This window comes from Equus quagga, chromosome 1 (assembly GCF_021613505.1).
Source record: "Equus quagga isolate Etosha38 chromosome 1, UCLA_HA_Equagga_1.0, whole genome shotgun sequence".
Classification (NCBI taxonomy): Eukaryota; Metazoa; Chordata; class Mammalia; order Perissodactyla; family Equidae; genus Equus; species Equus quagga.
In genome coordinates this window covers 105,508,944-105,531,063 of record NC_060267.1, presented here as the reverse complement: position 1 = coordinate 105,531,063, position 22,120 = coordinate 105,508,944, and the positions used below count along the sequence as shown (strand labels likewise).

General features: G+C 47.2%; 1 protein-coding gene across 2 annotated transcripts in view; it reads right to left on the bottom strand.

Moving 5' to 3' along the window:
• SEC13 (SEC13 homolog, nuclear pore and COPII coat complex component) overlaps positions 1-18,845 on the bottom strand; it is a 28,792-nt gene extending 9,947 nt beyond the window's left edge. Inside the window, exons 1-7 of one of the 2 annotated variants that reach the window (XM_046639666.1) lie at positions 18,700-18,845; positions 16,155-16,199; positions 13,776-13,891; positions 11,275-11,426; positions 10,677-10,810; positions 1,446-1,579; positions 641-764 (exon numbers count right to left, since the gene is read on the bottom strand). In XM_046639666.1, coding sequence (XP_046495622.1) covers positions 641-764; positions 1,446-1,579; positions 10,677-10,810; positions 11,275-11,426; positions 13,776-13,891; positions 16,155-16,199; positions 18,700-18,702 — 708 coding nt within the window. In that variant the 5' untranslated portion in view covers positions 18,703-18,845. Of the gene's footprint in view, positions 1-640; positions 765-1,445; positions 1,580-10,676; positions 10,811-11,274; positions 11,427-13,775; positions 13,892-16,154; positions 16,200-18,223; positions 18,508-18,699 lie in introns of those variants that run through there. The other variant, XM_046639658.1, reaches the window with a different exon arrangement.
• Positions 18,846-22,120: the final 3,275 nt, after the last annotated feature.

Here is a 22,120-nt window from a genome sequence, read left to right as displayed (position 1 = left end):
TTTCTCTGGCGCTTCCCTCATGTCTGCTAAGTCACTTCCTTGTTTTGGCTCCCTGTGGCTGTGTCTATACTTTCTCAGCTGAATGGGTACAGCTGTCTAAAAACGAAGCTTGGAGAATGAGAAGGGACAAGTTAAAAAAAAAAAAAAACCCTCTCAAATTTAGGACCAAACAAAACAGGCTCAAATGATGTAAAAGGCCTGGCTTCCCCTTGTCTAGGGTGGTGATAGCATATAACTGAAGGCTTGTCCTTGGTCTTACTTCTGTGATCTGTCTGGGAAGAGCAGATAGTAGATGAGTGCAAGGTCTTAGAGCGTCCCATTGCCCTGGTCCTTGCTTGTGAATACTCTCAGAATTGCACCTGGGCACCTCCATTCTCTACCCAAACAAGGGTCAGGAGGGGAAATCGGTCCTGACCGTGGCCCTGGTCTTGGCCTAGTGGAGGCAAGCCACTTGTGGTTTCTGACGGAGACTTCACTGTGTGATGACCCAGCCCCACACGCCCCCCATTCTGCACTGGTCTAAAAGCACCTGTTCCCTGCCCTTACCTTTCAAGGACTTTTCCCCAGGGGGACTGGCAGGGCTGATGGGACTCACTCAGAGATTAAATAACACGGGATGCTGTCATGGGTCTGAGCTGACCTGGGAGCAGCTGGCGATGGTGCTGGTGGGCAGGCCAATGGAGGGGGCCCAGGCCACGTCTCGAACCCAGTCACTGTGTGCTTCCAGCTTCTGCTCCTCCTTCCACTGGCCATCCTCCTCCTCCCTAACAGAGGAGATCAAAGAGAGAATCCAGCAGGTAGTAGCCAGGTGCCTTTCCCATACCTCCACTCCTCCCCCACCCTCTAGGCTCCACAGGGGCCAAGAAGCTACTCCATCTTTCTGATTTCATTCACTGAGCCTGTAGAATTTTATTCAGTTCACCAGCTCCAATCCTCCAAGGGGCCAGCCCTGTGGTGAGTGGTTAAGTTCATGTGCACTGCTTTGGTGGCCCAGGGTTTCCCTGGTTCAGATCCTGGGTGTGGACCTAGCACTGCTCATCAAGCCATGCTGAGGCAGCATCCCAAATAACAGAGCCAGAAGGACCTACAACCAGAATATACAACTACATGCTGGGGGGCTTTGGGGAGGAGAAGAAAAAGAGGACTGGCAACAGATGTTAGCTCAGGTGCCAATCTTTAAAAAAAAAAAAAGAAAGAAAGAAAGAAAGAAATCCTCCAGGAAATACTTGGTTCCTCCACAGCCAACAAGTCGGCTTCAGCAGTTGGGAATCAGGTGAAGAGTAAAAGTGCTTGAGCAAAGGGCAAGTTCACTTTTAAAGGATGTCCTCTGAGAGACTGAAAACAGTATTCCACGGAAAGAAAGGTGATCCTGTTTCTCGAGAGCTGGGCTGAGTCATGGCAGGTGGAGGAGAAGGTTAAGAAGCGTCCCCTTGAACCCCACTTACTTCCACAGCTTGACGAGGTTGTCACAGCCGCCCGACGCAAACTTCTTGATGTAGTTGGGCTTCTGCCCCGATGGCTGGTCTATGAGGCTTCCAGGCACAACAGCAGGGGCCCAGCTGACGGCATTGCAGCCAATCTGCAGGGAGGGGAACTTGTGGTGACTCGGCCCTGTGCCCTGCAACAGAGCGCTGCTTCTGCAGACCCAAGGCTGCTGCTCATTCTCCCTCAGTTCTCAGGACTGGATTATGTAGGACAGCTGTTCTGATGAACTAAGGATTAGCCACGCGTAATTCTCCTTCAAGGATTCCTAATGGCGCATGTGTTCTTCAGCAATAAGCATTTAAAGTAGGAATTAGGGACTCTCAGGAATTTAAGCAACAGAACATTTTCCAAACATTCAAACATATGAAGGGAGGGCACAGATTCAGAAAACCACACAAAGTAAATATATAGCTTAATGAATTACTCTTGTAACCACCACCAGATCAAGGAATAAAACTGCCATTTACCCAAGAAGCCCTGTCGTATGTCCTATCCGAATCACCGCCCCCCTTTTCCCCTGTAACCATTATCCTGACATTTCTCTTTTGTCAGCCAAATGTGCATCCCTAGACACTATAGTTTAGTCTTGCCAATTAAACATTTTTGATTTTCTTACATTTCCTAATTTATAGATTCCTCCTCTGATCCTGTTTTTCCTTACAATGTTTCTGTTGAAGAAAATTGACCTGTAGTCTCTCAGGCTGACTTTTGCTCTTGCATACTCAGTTCAACACATTCTGAATTTCTGAAAATTGTCAGCTGGATCCAAGACTGGTTCAGACCCAGGTTTGGTCCCTTTGCCAAGACCACAGGTGGTCGTATATTCTTTCATCAGGAGGCACATGGTGTCAGATTGCCTAGCTTTATATTATTTGCACCTGTCAATAATTTAGGCTCCTCTTAATTCACTAGGCCTAAGTTACAAAATGGTGACACTGTAATTCTGTTCATTTCTTTGTCATTTATTACATGGAATACTGTAGACAGGCGCAACTCCTCTCATTAATATTTTGTTCCCCAGGGGTACAGATCAGATAGGAAAGGCAGGATAAAGGCATGATTATGAACTGGTTCCACGTCACTTCCCAAAGGTCAGTGACTCTTTCTCTTTAGTATCATTATGAACTCGTGGATTTAAGCATATTTAATGGGTTTCAGTTCATTGCAATTATTCCCATTTTTGGCACTCAAACTGCCCATCTGTGGCAGTGTGAGCTTGTTCAAGTTGGCCCCTTTGACATAACTCTAGCGTGTCAAAGTACGTCTTTATTTCCTTTCTATCTGGGGTGACAGTGTTCCAGGCTCATCTTATACCCTTCCTGCCTCCGACCTGGGATCAGCCGTTTCCTCGAGAGCTCTGGTTTCTTTTAGTGAAACTGTATTTCAAGACTATCGTCTACTGCTAGGGATGCTCACTGCCACGGCACTATTTATTTTCTTTCATTTCACAACAGTGTCAGAATAGTAATATTGCCAATACGACTACTAAAAACATTTAAGAAAGTGTTTGCAATGCTCTCCCATTCTCTCCCAGTTTTGTTTTTTTTGGGGGAGGGGAGTGGTTTGTATGAATGGTGCCAATATTAAAAAATCTGGGGGCTGGCCCCGTGGCCGAGTGGTTAAGTTCTCGCGCTCCGCTGCAGGCGGCCCAGTGTTTTGTCAGTTCGAATCCTGGGCGCGGACATGGCACTGCTCATCAGACCACGCTGAGGCAGCGTCCCACATGCCACAACTAGAGGAACCCACAACGAAGAATACACAACTATGTACCGGGGGGCTTTGGGGAGAAAAAGGAAAAAATAAAATCTTTAAAAAAAAAAAAAAAAAATCTGGCTCTCCGGCTGCTTGTGCCCCACACTGTTTTCACAGCTGTGCTCTATCTACCTTAGCAGAGCACACGCCGCTACTTCCTAGAGGCTGCCTTTTAACCCTCGTTTCATCCTAGTTCTCTACAATTAACTGTATATTTATATGGATGTCTTTCTAGTTATTTTGTTGTTTGAAGCTTATACTTTAATAGATACCTCAGAAAGGGCTCATGGAAACAACAGGCCTTGACTTCTTGCATACTGATAATAGTTTGTGTCCTTTATATTCCAAAATCAAATTTTAAAAACAGCTTTGAGGTATAATTGAGATTAACTACACATAAAGTCTACAATTTGAGGAACTTTGACATAGGTATACCCTGTAAAACCATCACTACAATCCAGATAACAAACATATCTCAAAGTGCTGAAGGAAAAACTTCCAACTAAGACCACTCTACGTGGCAAAGCTGTCATTGAGAATTGAAGGAGAGAGTGAGTTTTCCAGACAGTGAGCTGGAAGGAGCTGAAGGAGCTCATCACCACTCAACTGGCCTACAAGAATTGTTAAAGGGACTTCGTTAAGCTAACAAGAAGAGTTATGAAAGTATAAACGTCACTGGTAAATGTAAATATATAGTAAAAGTAGAGGATTAATCACTTATAAAGCTAGTATGAAGGTTAAAAGACAAAAGTAGTAAAAATAGCTGTAACTACAATAATTAAAGGATACACAAGAAAGAGATGTACAATGTGACATCAAAAACATAAAACATGGGTAGGGAGAAAGTAAAAATACAGAGCTTTAGAATGTGTCCAAACTTAAGTTGTTATCAACTTAAAATAGACTTATGAATATAGGTGGTTATAGGTGAGCCTCATAACCACAAAGCAAAAACCTATAGTAGATACACAAAAGATAAAGAGAAAGGAATCTAGCACACCACTAACGAAGGTCATCAAACCACAAAGGAAGAGAGCAAGAGCAGAAGGAACAGAGAAGAACTACAAAACAGTCAGAAAACAATTAAACAAAATGGCAATACAACATACCAAAATTTATGGGATGCTGCAAAAGGAGTTCTAAGGGGAAGTTTATAGTGATAAATGCTGACTTTAAAAACAAGAAAAATCTCAAACAACCTAACTTTAGAGCTCAAACTAGAAAAAGAACAGCAAATGGAGCCCAACGTTAGTAGAAGGAAGGATATAACAAAGATCAGAGCAGAAATAAATGAAATAGAGACTAAAAAGACGACAGAAAAGATCAAGGAAACTAAGAGCTGGTTCCTTAAAAGGATAAACAAATTGACAAATTTTTAGCTAGACTCACTAAGAAAAAAAGGGATGGCATTTTTCACAGAAATAGAACAAACCATCCTAAAATTTGTATGGAACCATAAAAGACCCCAAATAGCCAAATCAATCTTGAGGAAGAACAAAAAAGCTGGAGGCATCACGCTCCCTGATTTTAAACTACATCACAAAGCTCTGGTGATCAAAATAGTATGGTATTGGCATACAAACAAACAACTACATCAGTGGAACAGAATAGAGAGCCCAGAAATAAACACATGCATATATGGTCAATTAATTTATGATGAAGGAGCCAAGAATATACAATGGGGAAATGACAGTCTCTTCAATAAATGGTGTTGGGGAAACTGGACAGCCACGTGCAAAAGAATGAAACTGGACCACTATCTTACACCACACACAAAAATTAACTCAAAGTGGATTAAAGACTTGACTGTTAAGACCTGAAACCATAAAACTCCTAGAAGAAAGCACAGGCAGTAAGTGCCTTGACATCAGTCTTGGCGATAATTTTCTGGATTTGACTCCAAAAGCGAAGGGAACAAAATAAAAAATAAACAAGTGGGACTACATCCAACTAAAAAGCTTCTGCACAGCAAAGAAAATCATCAACAAAAGGGAAAGGCAACCTACTAAATGGGAGAAAATATTTGCAAATCATATATCTATAAGGCGTTAATATCTAAAATATAAAAGAACTCATATAACTCAATAGCAAAAGAAACCAAACAATCCAATTAGAAAATGCAGAGGATCTGAATATCCATTTCTCCAAAGAAGACACACAGACGGTCAACAGGCACATGAAAATATGCTCATCACCACTAATCATCAGGGAAATGCCAATCAAAATCACAATATCACCTCATGCTCGTTAGAATAACTATCAAAAGACGAGAGATAACAAACACTGGTGAGGATGTGGAGAAAAGGGAGCCCTGGTGCACTGTTGGTGGGCATGTAAATCGGTGCAGCCACTATGAACAACAGTATGGAGGTTCCTCAAAAAATTAAAAACAGAACTACCATATGATCCAGTAATTTCATTTCTGGGTATTTATCTGAGGAAAATGAAAACACTAATTCGAAAATATACATATACCCCATGTTCACTGCAGATTTATTTACAAAAGCCAAGATATGGAAACAATTTAAGTGTCCATTGATTGAGGAATGGCTAAAGATGTGGTATATATATATATATATATATATATATATATATATATCTACGATGGAATATGATTCAGCCATAAAGAATAAAATCTTGCCATTTGTGACAATGTGGATGGAACTTGAGGGCATTATGCTAAATGAAGTAAGTCAGTCAGAAAGATAAATACCGTATGAGCTCAATTCTGTGGAATCTAAAAAAAAGAAAGAACAAGCCTCCCTCACCAAAGGCATAGATACAAAGAACAGATTGGTGGTTGCCAGAGGCAGGAGGAGGGAGATGGCAAAATGTGTGAAGGGGGTCAAAAGGTACCTACTTCCAGCTATAAAACAGATTAGTCATGTGGATGTAATATACAGCATGGTGACTATAGTTAATACTGTATTGCACATTTGAGAGTTGCTAAGAGAGTAGATCCTAAAAGTCCCCATCACAAGAAAAAAAATTTTTTTTGGTAACTATGTATGGTGACAGACGTTAACTAGACTTATCGTGGTGATCACTTTGCAATGTATACAAATACTGAATCATTATGTGGAACACCTGAGACTTATATAATGTTGCATGCCAATTATACCTCCATTAAAAAAATAAAAGAGGTGGGGCCGGCCCTGTGGCCGAGTGATTAAGTTCGCGCACTCTGCTTCGGTGGCCCAGGGTTTCGCCGGTTCGGATCCTGGGCGCAGATACGGCACCGCTAGTCAGGCCACGCTGAGGTGGCGTCCCACATAGCACAATCAGAAGGACCCACAACTAAAATATACAACTATATACTGGGGTGATTTGGGGAGAAAAAGCAGAAAAAAAAAAGAGAAGATTGACAACAGTTGTTAGCTCAGGTGCCAATCTTAAAAAAAAAATAAATAAAAGAGGTAATAAAAACATAGTGTTTTATTGGGAAAAAAAAGGATAATGACTACATCCATCATTCCCCAGTTTTCTCAGGTCCCTTTGTAATCCATCTCCCCACATCTCCACCCCCCTTAGCAACCACTGATCTGTTACTGTAGATTAGTTTGCTTTTTCTGGAATTTTAGATCAATGGAATCATAGTATGTATTTTTTTGTCTGATTTTTTTCACCCAGCATAATTATTTTAAAGTTCTTCATCTTGTGTGTGTATCAGTAGTTGTTCCTTTTTATTGCTAAGTAGCATTTCTATTGTGTGGATATACCACCATTTGTCGATCCATTCACCTGCTGATGCACATGTGGATTAGTTCCAGTTTTGGGCTATTAGGGCTGCTATGAACTTCTGAGTATGAGACTTTGTGTGAACTTGAAAGTCAGCGTTGCTGGCTATAAATCCTTGGCTCACACGTTCTACCCTTGAGTTTTGTAAATGGGTTCTTTTTTCTTATGCGTGAATCATTGCTGTTGAAAAGTCTGATGATAATCTATTTTCCTTATTAGTCACATGGCTTTTTCCTAGATGCGTAAAGGATTTTTTTCTTTTTCTTTAAAAGCCAGTAATCCTACTAGAATTATGTCCTTTTGCTGGTGAATTCTGGGTTGATATCCTTAAATGTAGGGTATGCTCTTTCAATATGTAGTTTTAAATCTTTTTTAAAAAATTTTAAGATAGTTTTCTTGAATTAGTTTTTAGTATTTGTTCTTTCTTCTTCTTCAGGGATTCCTATTATTCATACATTTGATCTTTGCCTGTCTCTACTTTCTCTCTCTTTTTTTTTTTTTCGAGGAAGATTGGCCCTGAGCTAACATCTGTGCCCACCTTCCTCTATTTTATATGTGGGACGCCTGCCACAGCATGGCCTGATAAGCAGTGCTAGGTCTGTGCCTGGAATCGGAACTGGCGCACCCTGGGCCACTGAAGTGGAGTGCGCAAACTTAACTGCTGCACCACTGAGCCAGCCCCTCTCTCTTCATTTTTTTGATTTAAAAAATTTTCTGCTTTTCACACTCTGTTTCTCTTAAGGCATTATCTGTTGTGTTTATTTGCTCTTGTGTTCCTTCTAATTCAGACTTTATTTCTGAGAAAAAATTTATTTCTAATGCTTCCCTGAGTGCTGTCACCTCACTTCTGAGTTTGTTAATTTTGATTTATGCTGTTTTTTGTTGTCTCACATCATTTAAAAGTGCCTCTGAGCTTGATTTGAAAGAGTGGGTGACAGTTGTTCTGTTTCGTGGGCATGTCTTTCTTTCATTGCTTATAGGGATGTTATTCTGCAGATCTTTTTCTTTCTTACAAGGAAGACTTTGTATGTGGCTTCACTCAAACACTTTTCTGTTATTTTTATGTAAGATTAGTTTTTCTGATAAAGTGAGGCTCAGGAAAGCCGTTCTAAGTTCAGAAGTCTCTGTTTTGTGTAAACAAACGTGCCGGCTTGCTCTGGGGCTTTCCAGGCTCTGTTCCCCTCCCTGACTGTGGTCTCCATCCTCTCTGTGTCCCTGTGTGGCTCCGTTTTGATCTCACTCCCAGCAGTTCCTCCCCCGCGAGGCCCTGTTGTGGACGCAAGTCCTGGTGGGTCCTAAAGGTCAGGTTTCCCCAAGCCTCTTCAGTCTCCCTTACAGTGGGCTCCTTGATGCAGTACAAAACCCCTCCCAGCCAGTTCTCCACAGAAGACACACAAATGGCCAATAAGCACGTGAAAAGATGCTCAACCTCATGACTCATTAGAGAAATGCAAATCAAAACCACAATGAAATACTACTCCACACCCACTTGGATGGCTATAATGAGAAAGACGGATGACAACATGTGTTGGCAAGGATGTGGACAAACTGAAACCCTCATACATTCCTGGTAAGATTGTAACATGGTGCAGTTAATTTGGAAAACAGTTTGGGGCCAGCCCTGTGGCTCAGTGGTTAAGTTCATGCACTCCGCTTCAGTGGCCTGGGGTTTCACCAGTTCGGATCCTGTGCGCGGACATGGCACTGCTCATCAGGCCATGCTGAGGCGGCGCCCCACATGCCATAACTAGAAGGACCCACGACTAAAATATACAACTATGTACTGGGGGGATTTAGGGAGAAAAAGCAAAAAAAAAAGAAAAAAGAAACTAATGAATGGAAAAAAAAAAAAGAAAACAGTTTAGCAGCATCTTGAAAAGTTAAACATGAAGTTTCCATGACTCAGCAATTGTACTCCCAGGTATATACCCAAGAAAACTGAAAACATATGTTCACACAAAACTTAGACTTGAATGTGTAAACAGCATTATTTATAATAGCTGAAAATGTCCATCAACTGAAGGATGGCTAAACAAAATGTGTATATTCACACAATGGAATACTATTCAGCCATTAAAAGGAATGAAACACTGATATATGCTATGATATCGATGCATCTTGAAAACATGCTAACGGAAAGAAGCCAGTCACAAAAGACCACATATTGTATGATTCCATTTACAGGAAATGTCCCACATAGGAAAACCCATAGACACAGAAGGCAGATTAGCAGTTGCCTAGGGCTGGGGGTAGGGTAGGGTGAAGAGTGACTGCTAATTGGGTTTCTTTTTGGGGTGATGAAAAAGTTCTGGAAATTAGATAGTGGTGATAGTTGCAGAACTTTGTGAATATACTAAAAATTATGGAACTATGTACTTTAAAAAAGAATGAATTTTATGATATGCGAATTGTATCTTAATTTATAAAAAGTTAAAAACAAAAACACAAAACTTCTCCCAGTTTCAGCTATTCTCAAACTGGCCAGCTATGCTTTCCAGTGAGTATTTGCCAGCCATTTTGGGGGCACTCCTCTTCTCAGGCTGAGAAGGAACCCACTGCTTCCTTCTTCCTCTGCTTGGACACCAATGCCATGCAGTCCTGTGGCTGTTGCTGGTTCATTCCTTTCTGCTTGTATTTTGGAGTTTGTGGAAATACCCTGTTACATGGCTTCATTGTAAATGTTGTTCATGAGGTTTTGATTTTACCACCTAGTTGCTCTGTTGGTTTTTAGGAAGAGATGTGGAAAGAATGAAAAACTACAATGCCACTCCCTACCTTCTTCCCAGAAGCCTCCCAGCTTATTCCTTTTTGCAAATTAGTCAGCAAATGGGGACCACAGGGCCCAAGTAACAAGACCTTGAGCCAGGCTCCTGGGGCCTTGAGGGCTGGACAGGCTGTGGATCCCCTGAATTTGAGAACTGCAAAAGTACAGTGTCAAGCTTGGGGGTACCGCCTTTAAATTCCCACCTGGGTAAATTGCAGAAGCATTTGGAGCCATCAAAGCTGGAACTGCTGTGTAGAGAAGGCACACAGGTTCCAGGGTTCTGACCCCAGCACAGTACCTTCTCTAAGTCACTACTTTTTCTGAGCCTCATCATAAAAAGGGAATAAGACTGCTTACCTTGCAAATCTGTACATTTGTCAGTTTCTTTTTTCATTCACAAATGTTTGTGAGGATTACAGAACACACGGCAGGGGCTCAAGAAATGTGAGTTTTTCCTCCTGTCCACAGTGCTTTCTTGACTGTTTCAAACTTAACGCCCAATGACTAGAAGTACAGGGAAGTAAATTCCTATGATGCTTTTTATAACACCACTCAGTTCTCGCGGGTCCCAATGACCACTGCAAGGCATGTCAACTTGAGGTGTCCACAGCAAAGGTGGTAGGTAGGCAGACTGCTGCCTTCACCTTGCCAGTGCCCTGGCCCTCCCTGACATGGCAGCTTGCAATGAGGAACCAGTGCCAACTCCTGCCCTGGCCTGAATGAGGCTGGTGCAGCCTGGCCTCCCTGAATGCAGCTTCTGTCTGGCTTCAGAGCAAAGAGGCTCAGAGCTACTCCACCAAGCAAGTCTGACTGACTGCCCCCTCCCTGGCCCACTGCACAGCAGCGACACTATCCTGCCACTCTCTAGGGAGTCCACAGGAGACACACGGCAAGGCAGCAGAGCTACCCTCTCCGTGCAGGCAGGGTCTGGACTTACCGTGTGAGCATTGTTGATCTTCTTCACTTCCCACTGGCCCTCCCCAGTGTAGGTCAGCAGGGAGATGGCCCCGTCGGAGCTCCCACAGGCTAGGATCAGGCCGTAGTCATGGGGGGCCCAGCACACAGAGTTTACTGCAGGAAGGAGGGAGGCACAGTGAGCAGACTTTCATTTCCCAGATTTACCATTTTACTAAATTTCTGAAAAAAATTCCAGGGATCAGCAGGGGCAAATTGTAATTTTGTCAATTAGGGAGATCGAAAAAACCCATCACCTACCAATATCATCATTTCACAAACTGACATCTATCTTAACAAAAAGTAGGATGGGCAATAAACTGAGAATAAAGGCCAGTACTTAAAATGAGTAAGGCTTTAAAAAAACTCAGTGTGTTATTTTTGCTTTTCTCATTTTGCTTTGGACTGGCTTTAGATCTTAGGCCCTTCCCTCCATTGTGGACAGACTAGTAGAAAAGCCAACTAAAGCACAAGGGACAAACAAGGAGCATCACAAGGAGCAAGGAACCAGAGTGCTGGCCAAGACAGAGACCTTTCTCCCCAAAGGTTTCCCCCACCTTGTCCTGCCCCACTCAGTGTACCTGAGGAGTCGTGTCCCGTGTGCTCGTGCGTCTTCTCCCAGGTGCCATTTTCCTCTTTCCAGATAATGACTTTCCGGTCATAGGAGCAGGATGCCAGGATGTTGCCATACATGGGGTGGGCCCAGGCCACTTGCCACACAGGACCCTCATGACTGCAAGGGGAGAGGCTGCTCAGATGGGCCAGAGGAACTCACTGTGCTCTGCCAGCCACTACTCTGGAAAGAACTGAATAGCTTTCTTGGTTGGCAGAGCCAGTGTCTTAAGATGGAACTGCCTAAGAAGTTCAAAAGGGAGAGCCATAGAACGCCATTGCCAAAAGGGATCTTCATTGGGCAGTGAGGACCCTGAGGCCCAGGGAGGTCACAGAGGCTCTGGAAGTGAGTCAGGACTCTAAGTCAGCCTCTCTGTCCTGAGCCGGCAGAACTCTCACTTGCCCCAGACTGCAGCCATCACCATCTACATCTATTGCCATCAGCACTGTCACCGATCAGTCTAGGGTTTGCACCCGCAAGAGCTCAGTGAGCATCTGTAGAGAATCGCTGTTCTGCCTTCCAGATGGCCAGCTTTTTGAGGAGGCAGTATCTGTTTCATTTTGATACTTTCCAGGACTCTTGTATTTTGTTCCACAAGCATGTCTCCCTCTTTTCTGATCTTTGCGCATTCACCTATCAGTACTGTCTGAGCACGTACCCTGTGCTGGCTTCTGTACTGGAGATGTTTCTTGGTCCAGGGAAGGGTGGGCACCCAGCACACAGGAGGTGGCACGGTGCAGAGGTGATGGGCCAGGCTCTTTCACACCCCTCCCCATGCACTAGAGCTTGACTTTAGACAAGGACCACATCCTCTCTATGGCTTGGTCTCTTCATGGGGCTATAAACAAGACTGCTTCCACAGGGTGACCACGAGAGGAGATGTTTTGTGATAAATCATATCAAGAGCACGGAACAGTGCTTGGTACAAGAAAAGGAAAAAACCCCAACACAAAAGACGCTCAATGCCTCTTAGGTATTATTGCTGCTCCTTGTTCACTCTTTCACCCTCTGGCTGGGACAATAGTACATTTCCAGTCCCTACAAAAGGAGCTGCTAATGAAACTCTCAGTAGCCTCAAATGTCCTACAACTAGCACAGTTCTAACTGAGGCAAAAAAGAATAGGGGTGTGAATTTTTTCTCTCACCAATTCACATCCTTCGAGCGTAAGAAAAACACAGAGCAGAAAGGACTGTGTGACAGCAGACGTGACTGCCTCTGCCAGTGCTGGCAGCCAGGCCTCACCTTAGCAGCTCTCTGCTCAGCCAGGGGCTGCTGGACAGGGAAGGTGGCATTGGGCTCTTCAGTCACTTGATTCTTGACACTCAGGATGAGGGCAACTTCTAGGCCATCTGCCCAAACGGCTACCACTTTAGTTAGGTCTTCTTTAATTCAGTTAACAAACGTGTACTGAGCCCCTACTCATCCGGGGCTTTAGTCTCTTTTGTGCAGTCTGGGGAAGGTTACGGTCCCTTCTCAGAATAACAGATAAAATACTTAGATTATACTAGGATTATAAAGGAAACCCAGTTATATGGAAATACAGTCACTGAAACGCTAAAGAACACTTTATGATACAGTGACATGTGTGCTTCTTTAAGACATTTAGTAACAAACTCTAGTGGCAGGTCTAACAGCCACTCTGATTTCAAAGTAGTGATGAGCATACCTGCTATCGTGAGATGGCTACAACACCTGAAATGTGATAGGAAGATATCTCTGACTTCTGGTAAAAAAGTGACAAGCACTATGAATACTACTGTGGTTTCTGGCCTACATCCATAACTGAAGGAAATGCTAAATATCAGAGTCACTGAAAATAAAGATGTGACTTTTTTTCCCTGCTCCAGTTCCCCAACCCCTGAATTCTATCCACAGAACCCCTGCAGATCTGTGGATTAAGGTTAAGGTCAAGAGCCCCCATCTATTTGAAAGGAAGTGAACTGAAGAAGAGCAGCAGAGATGTGGCCATAAAAATGAGAGCCAGGATCTCAAGAATCTCAGGAGGGAGAAGGTATGTCAAACACTTGTAAATATTCACTGAATACCTGCCATGGGCAAACGGGCAGAATTACGGGATTTATATAATAACTAGGACATTCTACACTACCGCCCTTGAGTGACACTTTAGATCATCTGGCTAAACTTGTAAAAAAAAAAAAAAAAAAAAGAGGCAGTTTCCCAATTTTAAAAGTAGCAGTAGCTACCGAAGGCTTGCTGCGAGCGGCTCTATCGGGGAGGGGGCAGCACCAGCCTGTTCTGAGGGTGAGCAGGGGAAGGCTCCTAGAGGTAACCTCTCTGGCCTAAGGTCTTCCAGTGGGTACTTTGGTAGCAGAGCTGGGACCCTCTCCTGGATCATCAGCCCAGGACCTCTGCTCACTGCACTACGGGCTGCTCCAATGTGGGCTCTCAGCCTTTCCTGCCACATCCGAGAAGCCCAGCCATTCTCTGAGACCTTGCCCTGCACTTACCCCCTGAGGTCGGCGATGAGGATCTGCCCTCCGTTGCGCACGTCGAAGATTTTGACAGACCTGTCTGACGAGCAGGTGGCCAGGCGGGTGCCATAGTAGTCCATCTGTGCATCGTGCTGCAAAGGAAGGACAGCTCGGGAAGCCTGCAGGCGGGGTGGCGGGGGTGGGCGGGGGCAGCCACCAGGACAGAGTCTAGTTTGGACCAGAGTCTACAGAAATGGATCTACCCTCAAAGAATAATCACTATTAGGCAGGAAGCTAGCCTGTCAACATTCTCACTTCTCTGACAGGCAACGTCTTTCTGAAAGGGACAAGAAAAACCAGATCCAGCTGCTTTTAGACCCTTCACATACACAGGGGAAGTCCTCTCCAATCCTGTCCTGTAGGGTGGGTATAGAGGAGAAAAAGCTGGTCCAGCCTCTCTCTTCTTCCTCTTTCCTCAGGCTCCACCATGTTCTGAGGCTCCATGGGCTACTGGGGAAGATACCCGGGGGTTCAGCTCAGCCCCAGAATCCAGGGCTAATGCTGACCCAAAGGAGGTGGCCTCTGACTGTCTGTAGGTCCCAATCAGGTCCTCCATGATGCACATCTGGCCGGGACACGGGGTTCCATTCAGACACTTGGACTCCTTCTTCCACGCATGGCCCTGGATCCTTTGTGGACCTCTGGTCCTGGGTTTCTACTTGACCTTCTTCCTAGTAGTGTACCCAGTAAGCCAGACTCTCCACCCATGGCTTAAATGTCCCCTGTCCCACCACTGATGAACTGACTTCCTCGATGCTGATCGGCCATCCAGACCTAAGGTTGGCCCCCACCCTTAGCTCTTTGTCCAGCTGTGCGATGGCTTCTCTGAGCCACTATGCCTGCTACCCCACTGAACATATTGGTTGGTCCCTCCTGTTTGCTGGCCCTGCCTATTCCAACAGATGGCACTTTCCTCAGCTGTCCTACCCCAGGGGTTTAGGAACTATCAGCTGTCACTCTTGTGATTATCAGCAGCAATGATACTCTATCAACGGAAGCAATCATTCCATCTGCTTCAACATTCTCTCCTCCTCTCCCTACCTAAGGAAAGCAGCCCAATTCTTCTTCGGAAGTCAACTCCCTCCACTAGTCCAGGTCTTGGCTTCTTGGAAGGCAGGCAGTGCAGGTGTTAAGACAGCTCTTCTCTGCAAGTCTATTTCTGAAGCACTTCTCCTGCAGACTGCTATCCCATGCTTCGGGAGGAAGCAGGGCACAGTACCTAAGAGATTTAAATCCTATCTCTTTAGCTTATCTGCTGTGCAACCTTGAAACATTACCTAATCTCCTTGAACCTCACTTTTCTTATCTTTAAATGGAGCTAATGATGGCATCTGCCTAAAGTTGTCATGAAGGTTCACTGAGATACTGAGTGAACAGCATTTGGCATGGGGTCTGACACTCAGTGAGCATGCAGATGTTATTCCTTACTACTTTGCCTGATCTTTTCCTCAAACTGAACCCACACAAGTAGGTACATATCCATTATTTTCCCCATTTTAGCTATAAGGAAATCAAGGCTGGCTCACAGAAGTTAAGAGATTGGTTAGGGAGTCTCACATTGGATTTTCTTATCCATGGTGCCACACTATCTCCAAGGAGGTGTGGCCTCACAGCTAGACCGCACACGACTGCATCCAGGGAACGTATACAACTACGAGACAAGGCAAGCTCTCAGCAGCCCAAAAGCAACCAGTGGTGGGCAGCTTGTGAGGGCGGGAACTCTGGGACGAAATGCTGTAGGGCTGCCTGGACTGCTTGGCCTTGCATGACGCAGAGTTTGCATCGTTGCTGCTGGAGACTTCAACCTTGGGACCTTCTCCACAGCCCTGTCCTCTTACACTGAGCCCTGTGTTGGCCTCTCAGGAAATACCCGCGCTGACTGCCTTCTGGCTCAAAGAGCCTTGTGTGGCCGCTGTCTGTGGTGGTCCTACCTGGCTCTGCCTTGGGGCCTGGCCTCTGTCCTGGTAGTGAGTCATCTTCTCCTCGCCCTTCTTTTAACCCCCTTTCCAGTGGGGCCAAGAAGTGGCTGCAGGAGGAAGACAGGTGGGAACACTGCTGTCAAACCTCCATACCCACTTAGTCTCCATCCCGGAGCAGGTGACATTGTTGGCCAGAAGGCTGAGGGCCCTGAGCTACAAACCAGTCCCACGTTCTTCCCACCAGAGAGTGACCAGACTGCCACAGCCCTGCCAACATGCAGGACACTGCTGGCAGGCTGACCGCACCCGAGGCTACAGCCTAACAGGCAAAGGCTGCAAAGCCACACTGGATTCATACATTATCAATGGTAACGTTTCCCTCCCACAGAAATACCCATGTCCACAGCCCATGAGGGAGGGCTAAAGGAATACTTACAATCATGTCCTCATGGGAGGTGTCCACAGTGTTAATTACTGACACCTAGAACCAAAAGTATCATGGGTAAGTGAACTGATGGCAGTTCAAATGCAATCAAGTCATTATATTCACTGATCATTTCAAAAGCTCTTGATCTCATTTGTTCACTCACTCATTTAGTAAACATTCACTCTAAGTACCTTCTTTTTGAAAAGGGACTGGAGCCACAGACACAAATAAGAGGCATTTCTTGCCCCTGAGAAGCTTGTACATAAGTACCCTTAACATGGCAAGATAAATACTTTAATGCTGGTTTACAAGTGCTACAGCACCCTGGTTGTGGCCATGAACTGGGGCTTAGATGATGAGGAATTTCCAGGTGGCACAGGGAAAAAAGTACAGTCCAAGCAGAGGGGATAACATGAGCAAAGAGGAGGGATGTCAAGCAGTCCTGGCTACCTTTGAGGCGAAGGGGGTCCCTGAGGGAGCTATGGCTGGTTCCCTTCCCTCTATCAGACAGAGGCTCTGATGTTCCAGGCAGGTTTTTGCATAACAGAGTTAATATCTAAGACCTGGAGAACTGATTCAAGTTTCTCCTGAGTTTCAAGCTACTTCCTGGTCCACCCCCTTGATAGATCCTAGACTGTCACCTACTGATCCAACTCGAATTATGCCCCCCTTTTTGAAGATTCCCAGATCCCCCAAATAGCTGGACTCCTCTGAATATCTTCAGCACTTAATGTCTACAACACTTTATGCTGTTTCTTCTCCCAACTAGAAGGTGAGCTCCCTGGAGCCAGGGTCTGTGTCGGCCAGTTTTGAATCCTCTCAAATCACCCAGCGCAATGCTTTGCAACCAGAAGGAATGAATAAGCAAATGAACAAAAACAGACAGTTTTACTTTGCTCAACCACTATTCTTTTAAAACTCCTGGGATTGAAAAGGAGGTTTCAGTTTGGTATTTCTTACCATTTCCCCCCTTTCATCTTTTTCCAGCACAAGCCCTGCAGGTATAAAGTCTGACTTGACTTTTCAGAAAGGTGGACACTGGAAGAGGATGCAAAGCAGTTCAAGAGGCGTACATTAAGTAAGCACAGGTTCTCTCGTCAAATTCTACAGTCCTAAAAAGGCCCCCCCCCCGCCCCCCTCCAGTGTGCGAAGGCAAGTAAGGAAGAAAGAAGAAAAGAGTCTCTTAAGGGTGCCAAGCTCGAGGTGTCACCGCAAGGTGACAGAGTGCTTTCACACATGCACTGGGAAGGACGAAGAGCAGGGTTAATCAGAGCTGACTGGCAGATGAAAGAACTGAAGGCGCCCAAGGAAGAGACACGAGTCAAAGGTGGAGCTGGGAAGAGCCCCACCTGCTAACTCCCAGCCCACAGAGCTTTCCACTCCACCAGGCCGCTTCTCCAGAACATCAAGTAGTCATTACCTCCAACTCCCTAAATTGATGGCTGAGCGCTAAGCAGTCAGGAAGAAAGTTTACTGGTAGTTTCACACCAGGTCACCAAAGGACCTTAGAGACAACCAGCACTTATTTTTAACCACTCTTACCCACCAGCCAGAACTGCTGAACCACACTTCTGAATAACTGTTTTTTTTTCTTAAAACCTTTTTTCAAAAGTCTTTTCTCCCAAGCACTTCAAGTTGTCTGGTCCTTGTTAAGTAGTAGAAGGCAGCCCTCAAAAAAGTTCAGCTCTTCAGCGTCATTTAAGGAGCTAAAAATTCACTTAGAAAGAGCTGACTGTCAGAGCACAAGAGACCCCAACTCTACTCAGCAGCTGAAGAATCGGAGGCTAAAGGAGAGGAATAATGTAAAACCCAGCCCTCTGCAGAGCAAGAACTAAACCCAGTGTCTTGACTTCTGGGTTCAGCTAGGTTTCCTGAATACTCCAGGCACGCCCACTTTGCCGAGAGCACTGCTTAGCTGAAGCCCTACTCTGTGCCAGGCTCAGGCCAGACACCTTCATCCGTAAGTTCCCATCAGCCAGTCACCGCTCCCCGAGCAGGTGCGGAGTGATGGACACTGCGGATACCACCGAGATCCAGAACGCCTAGCCCCCGCCCTCAGAGTCCTCGCTCCGCCGGACCTCTGTGTGCTGATCCCCGGGGCCCTCGTCTGGCAAACGCTCCACGAACATCTCTGCTGAGAGAGGCGGGTGGGAGGCGGCAGAAGGGAAGGGCTGGGGGCTTCGAGTCTCGGCTCTGCCACTCAGCCCCTGTGCAGGAGGCCTGGCCTCTGTGATCCTCCAGCCCCCTTGTTCGTAAGGTGTGGACAACGACAGCTCCGGGTGCCCCTACGAGCAACGCTGGCAATGACCTAGGGGCTCAGGACACGGCAGCTCCGACGGTGTTCCTGGTTCCGTTTTCGATGCTGGGGGACGAGAAGCAAAGGCAGGAGCAGGAGGCACGGCCGCAGAACTCCGGGCGCTCCCAAGGCCGCCCTGCCCCAGGAAGGCGCGGGGGGCAGGCCCAGAGCTCCCACACCTCGCAGCGGCGGAAGGGGCAGAACGGCCCCGGCGCCTGGAGGAGCACGGAGGGCTGCGACCACGGCCCCGACACTCACCATGGCTGCTGCGCGGCGGCTCCCGGCCTCGGACGTGGCAGCTTCCCCGGCGCCTCCGACAGGCGTATTTCCGTTGCCGGGCCGGCGGGCCGTCGGGCCGCGGCGCAGGAGCCTCCGGGCAGCAACGCACGCCGCTCTCGCCCAGGTTCCGGGCCTTCCGAAGGCCGCGCCACGCCCTCCCACGGCCCCGCCCCTTCTCCGCGCAGAACCCGCGAGACGCACGGGGTGGAGCTCTCGTTTCCGCGGCTATCCTGACCCGGGGCTTTTGGAATGTGATGCTCTAGCCTGTCTTGTCTCCCGATCACCGGGAGATCCGTATATAAAAGAGAGGATTCATAGCTACAGCTTCACCCCCCTCTCTGCGGTTCTAGGTGCGACTGGCCTTATGATGTCCATCGTAGGATGATTAATTTTGGGGGGAGTGGTGCTTCCTTGTCGTTAGGACATCCTCAGGACCCAAGGCTGGGACCAGGGGCAGAGAAGTCCAGGGGATGCCCCCTACCAGAGGCTGAGCCCTCTCCCCCTGCCCTCTCCAAGCCATGGAACCCGCGCCTCCTAACTTCCCCTTCCCTACAGTCCTGGGATCCTGTGAGTTTGGGTCGTTGGGTAGGTGCCCCAGGCAAGGAGGGATCTCAGCCAGGCTCCTGCCGCTGGAGCCCAGGACCCAAGCCCCAGGGTTCCCAACCTCTGGGTCCCTGGCTTCCCACAAGCACAGTGAGAACGCTGCCCTGCTGGACAGAGCCGAGGGCTCCCTCAGCCACACCGGATGTGGCAGCCCTGGGCCCCTCGTGGCATCAAGGAGTCAGCTAGGGTGGAGCCTGGCTCTCCTTGGGTAGGTCACAGTCCCTCCGTTTCCTCTCTTGAAACTGAGGTGAGAACCCCAGCTGGAGATGTCGCTGCTTGAAGGAAGATGTTGAGGCTCAGAGGGCGTCACAGACCCTGACCATCAAGGAGCTTTGGAGGGGGGCCAAGGGAGTGGGGTCTCACAGAACTCAGGGCTGGGCCTCTGGGCAGCAACCCACCCTTCCACCCCCACCCCAGCTTTCAAGACTCCTTACTGCCCTCTAATGGAGAAATAGGGGAGAGGTGTGATCAGCGGATGTTAGGGTGGAGCACAGCAAAGGAGGCGGGGCACCTGAGTCTTCTGTTCTTCAAGGGGCAGGCCCTGCGCTTGGCTCTGTAGCTGCACCGCTGATTCTCTGGGTGATCAGGTCAAATCACTTCCCTCTGAGCCTGGTCTTCCTTGAGTGGAAAATGGGGACAGTGGCATGTTAGGTGTAATAGAACTATAATGCACGGGGCATAGTTGTTATTGAAGGAATTCCTTGGTGCTTTGAAGTTGGAGAGATTGGGGATTTGGGACAAACAATGCAACAGTATTTTCTTCAATAGGGTCTTTGCTGGTGGGACTGAAAGGCGTTATAATATAGTGGTTTTGAGTGCTGATTCTGGGCTCGACACTGCAAGGTATCAGCACTGAATCTCCTACTTACTGGGCGGCACACCTTTCACCTCTCTGAGCTGCTGTCTCCTCTTCTGTCAAGTGGGAATTATGATACCTCCTCTGAAGGTGGATGTTTGGATTATATGGACCCTTGGATGTGAAACTGTTTGGAATTTGGATGGGCCTATGGTGCTTGATCTGAGGATCGGTTCTCTCTGAAAAGGGATTTAGTGTGTGAGTGTGTGTGTTGTGTACTTGTGCAACCCTCAACCTTTGTACCAACATTGAGACGATCTCTTGGTCTGGGCACGTTCTCATTCTCTGCTGCTGCTCAGCAGAGGTTTGCAAAGTTCAGACTCTTAGGGTGCCGGGTTTCCCTCTGCCTTCTCCCTCCCCAAGAGGGGGTGCCACCTACATCCTGTGTCCATATCGCCCATCACCTTCCTTTGGTTAATCCCAGACCCCAACTCAGCCCATTCTTAGCTTTCTCCAATTTGTGCCTCTACCTTGCAGACCCTCTGCCGCTGAATCTCTTCTTCCTCCTCCTCCTCTTGAGGCCCCTTCCCCCGAAGTCTTGCTCCCTAGGACTGTCACCCATTCCCCGTGAAAGGTTAATGACTCACAGCAAGTTAAACGTGCGTCCCTCAAATCATAGGGTGTTCAAAAGGTGGGTCTTGGTGGAAGGAGAGAGACTGCCCACTGAGCTGTGCACCCTTGGGCAAAGTGCTTTTCCCTCCCAGGGACTGTTTCCCTTGAAGTTCAAATCCACGGAGGATGGGGACCCAGCTGTCCTGCGGAAAAAGGCCTTGTGATGTGTACCGTGTCTGTGTTTCCATGTGTGCATTTATTGTTATTGCTCAGTATAGTGTTGAAAAGGCAGACAAATCCCATTAATTACAAAGAGCACAAGCCAGAGATACAGAGAAATAGTGTACAATAAGAGCACAGTCACTTCCCAGCCCCAATTGTCCCAGAGCCCCCCAGAGCCTGGGCAGCTTGTGGAAGCTGGAGGCGGCACCATTTTCTCGCTACTCTGTTATAAAATATGTGCACACAAGAGTTAGCAAAGTGTGGCGACCCCCGAGAGGAAAGGTCCGGAGGGAGAGCACCACAGGCATTACAAAACAGACTCAGAGGGGTGAGAAGGGCGGTCCCAAAGCAGCCTCAAATCTCTTGTTTTTGGTGGAGGGGGTGATGGCTGATGCCCAGGGCCTGGGATCCCCTCCCCCAACTCGGGTGGGTGGGATCTCTATGTCAACGTCAGGAGAGCTTGCTTTGGAACTTAGAAGACTTGGGGATTTTCTGCTGTTGTCTCATTTAGGCCTTGGCTCTGCAAGACCCAAAAGCATTCAAGAAATGCACCCCTGCCCTGATCTTCCGATGGTGGGATCTCAGACAGTGTGGGGAGAGGTTTGGGCAGGAGGCATGCCATAGTGCCGCGGGGTGACAGCCTCCTGTAAGTGGAACAAGAAAGGGTAGGGGAGACAGGATGGTGAGAAAGGCCAGGCAGGGAATCGCTGCACCCCAAACGGCCTCGCACCCAACTGCTGAAGACTCTGAATGAAGAGCAAGAACTGACCCCCTCCCCCCACAGAGAAGCAGCTCAGGGAAGGGAGGCAGGAATAAGTGTTTCTCCAGGAGGAGAATTAGGAATAATACGGGCAACCGGGCCCTGTGTTCTGGTAGCTCCGGGTCTGGGGGAGACCCCTCTTTCTTGTCTGGACCAGGGCCGATGGAGGGAGCACCCAAGCACAACCAAGGTGGGTGACTTTGGGTCCCAAACTGAGATTGGGTGGTGGCTCGGTGGCCTCTCTGATGACACCCTGGCTTAGGGGACAGCTGAGACGATGGGAGGAACACTGGGCTTCCCTCAAGATTCAGGACGCCCTTTGGTCTCTCCTCACAGGCCCCTTTACTTAGGGAGCCTGAGTGGACAGCACTTACGGTGGCAGGAAGGGGTTTATACACAGAATGACA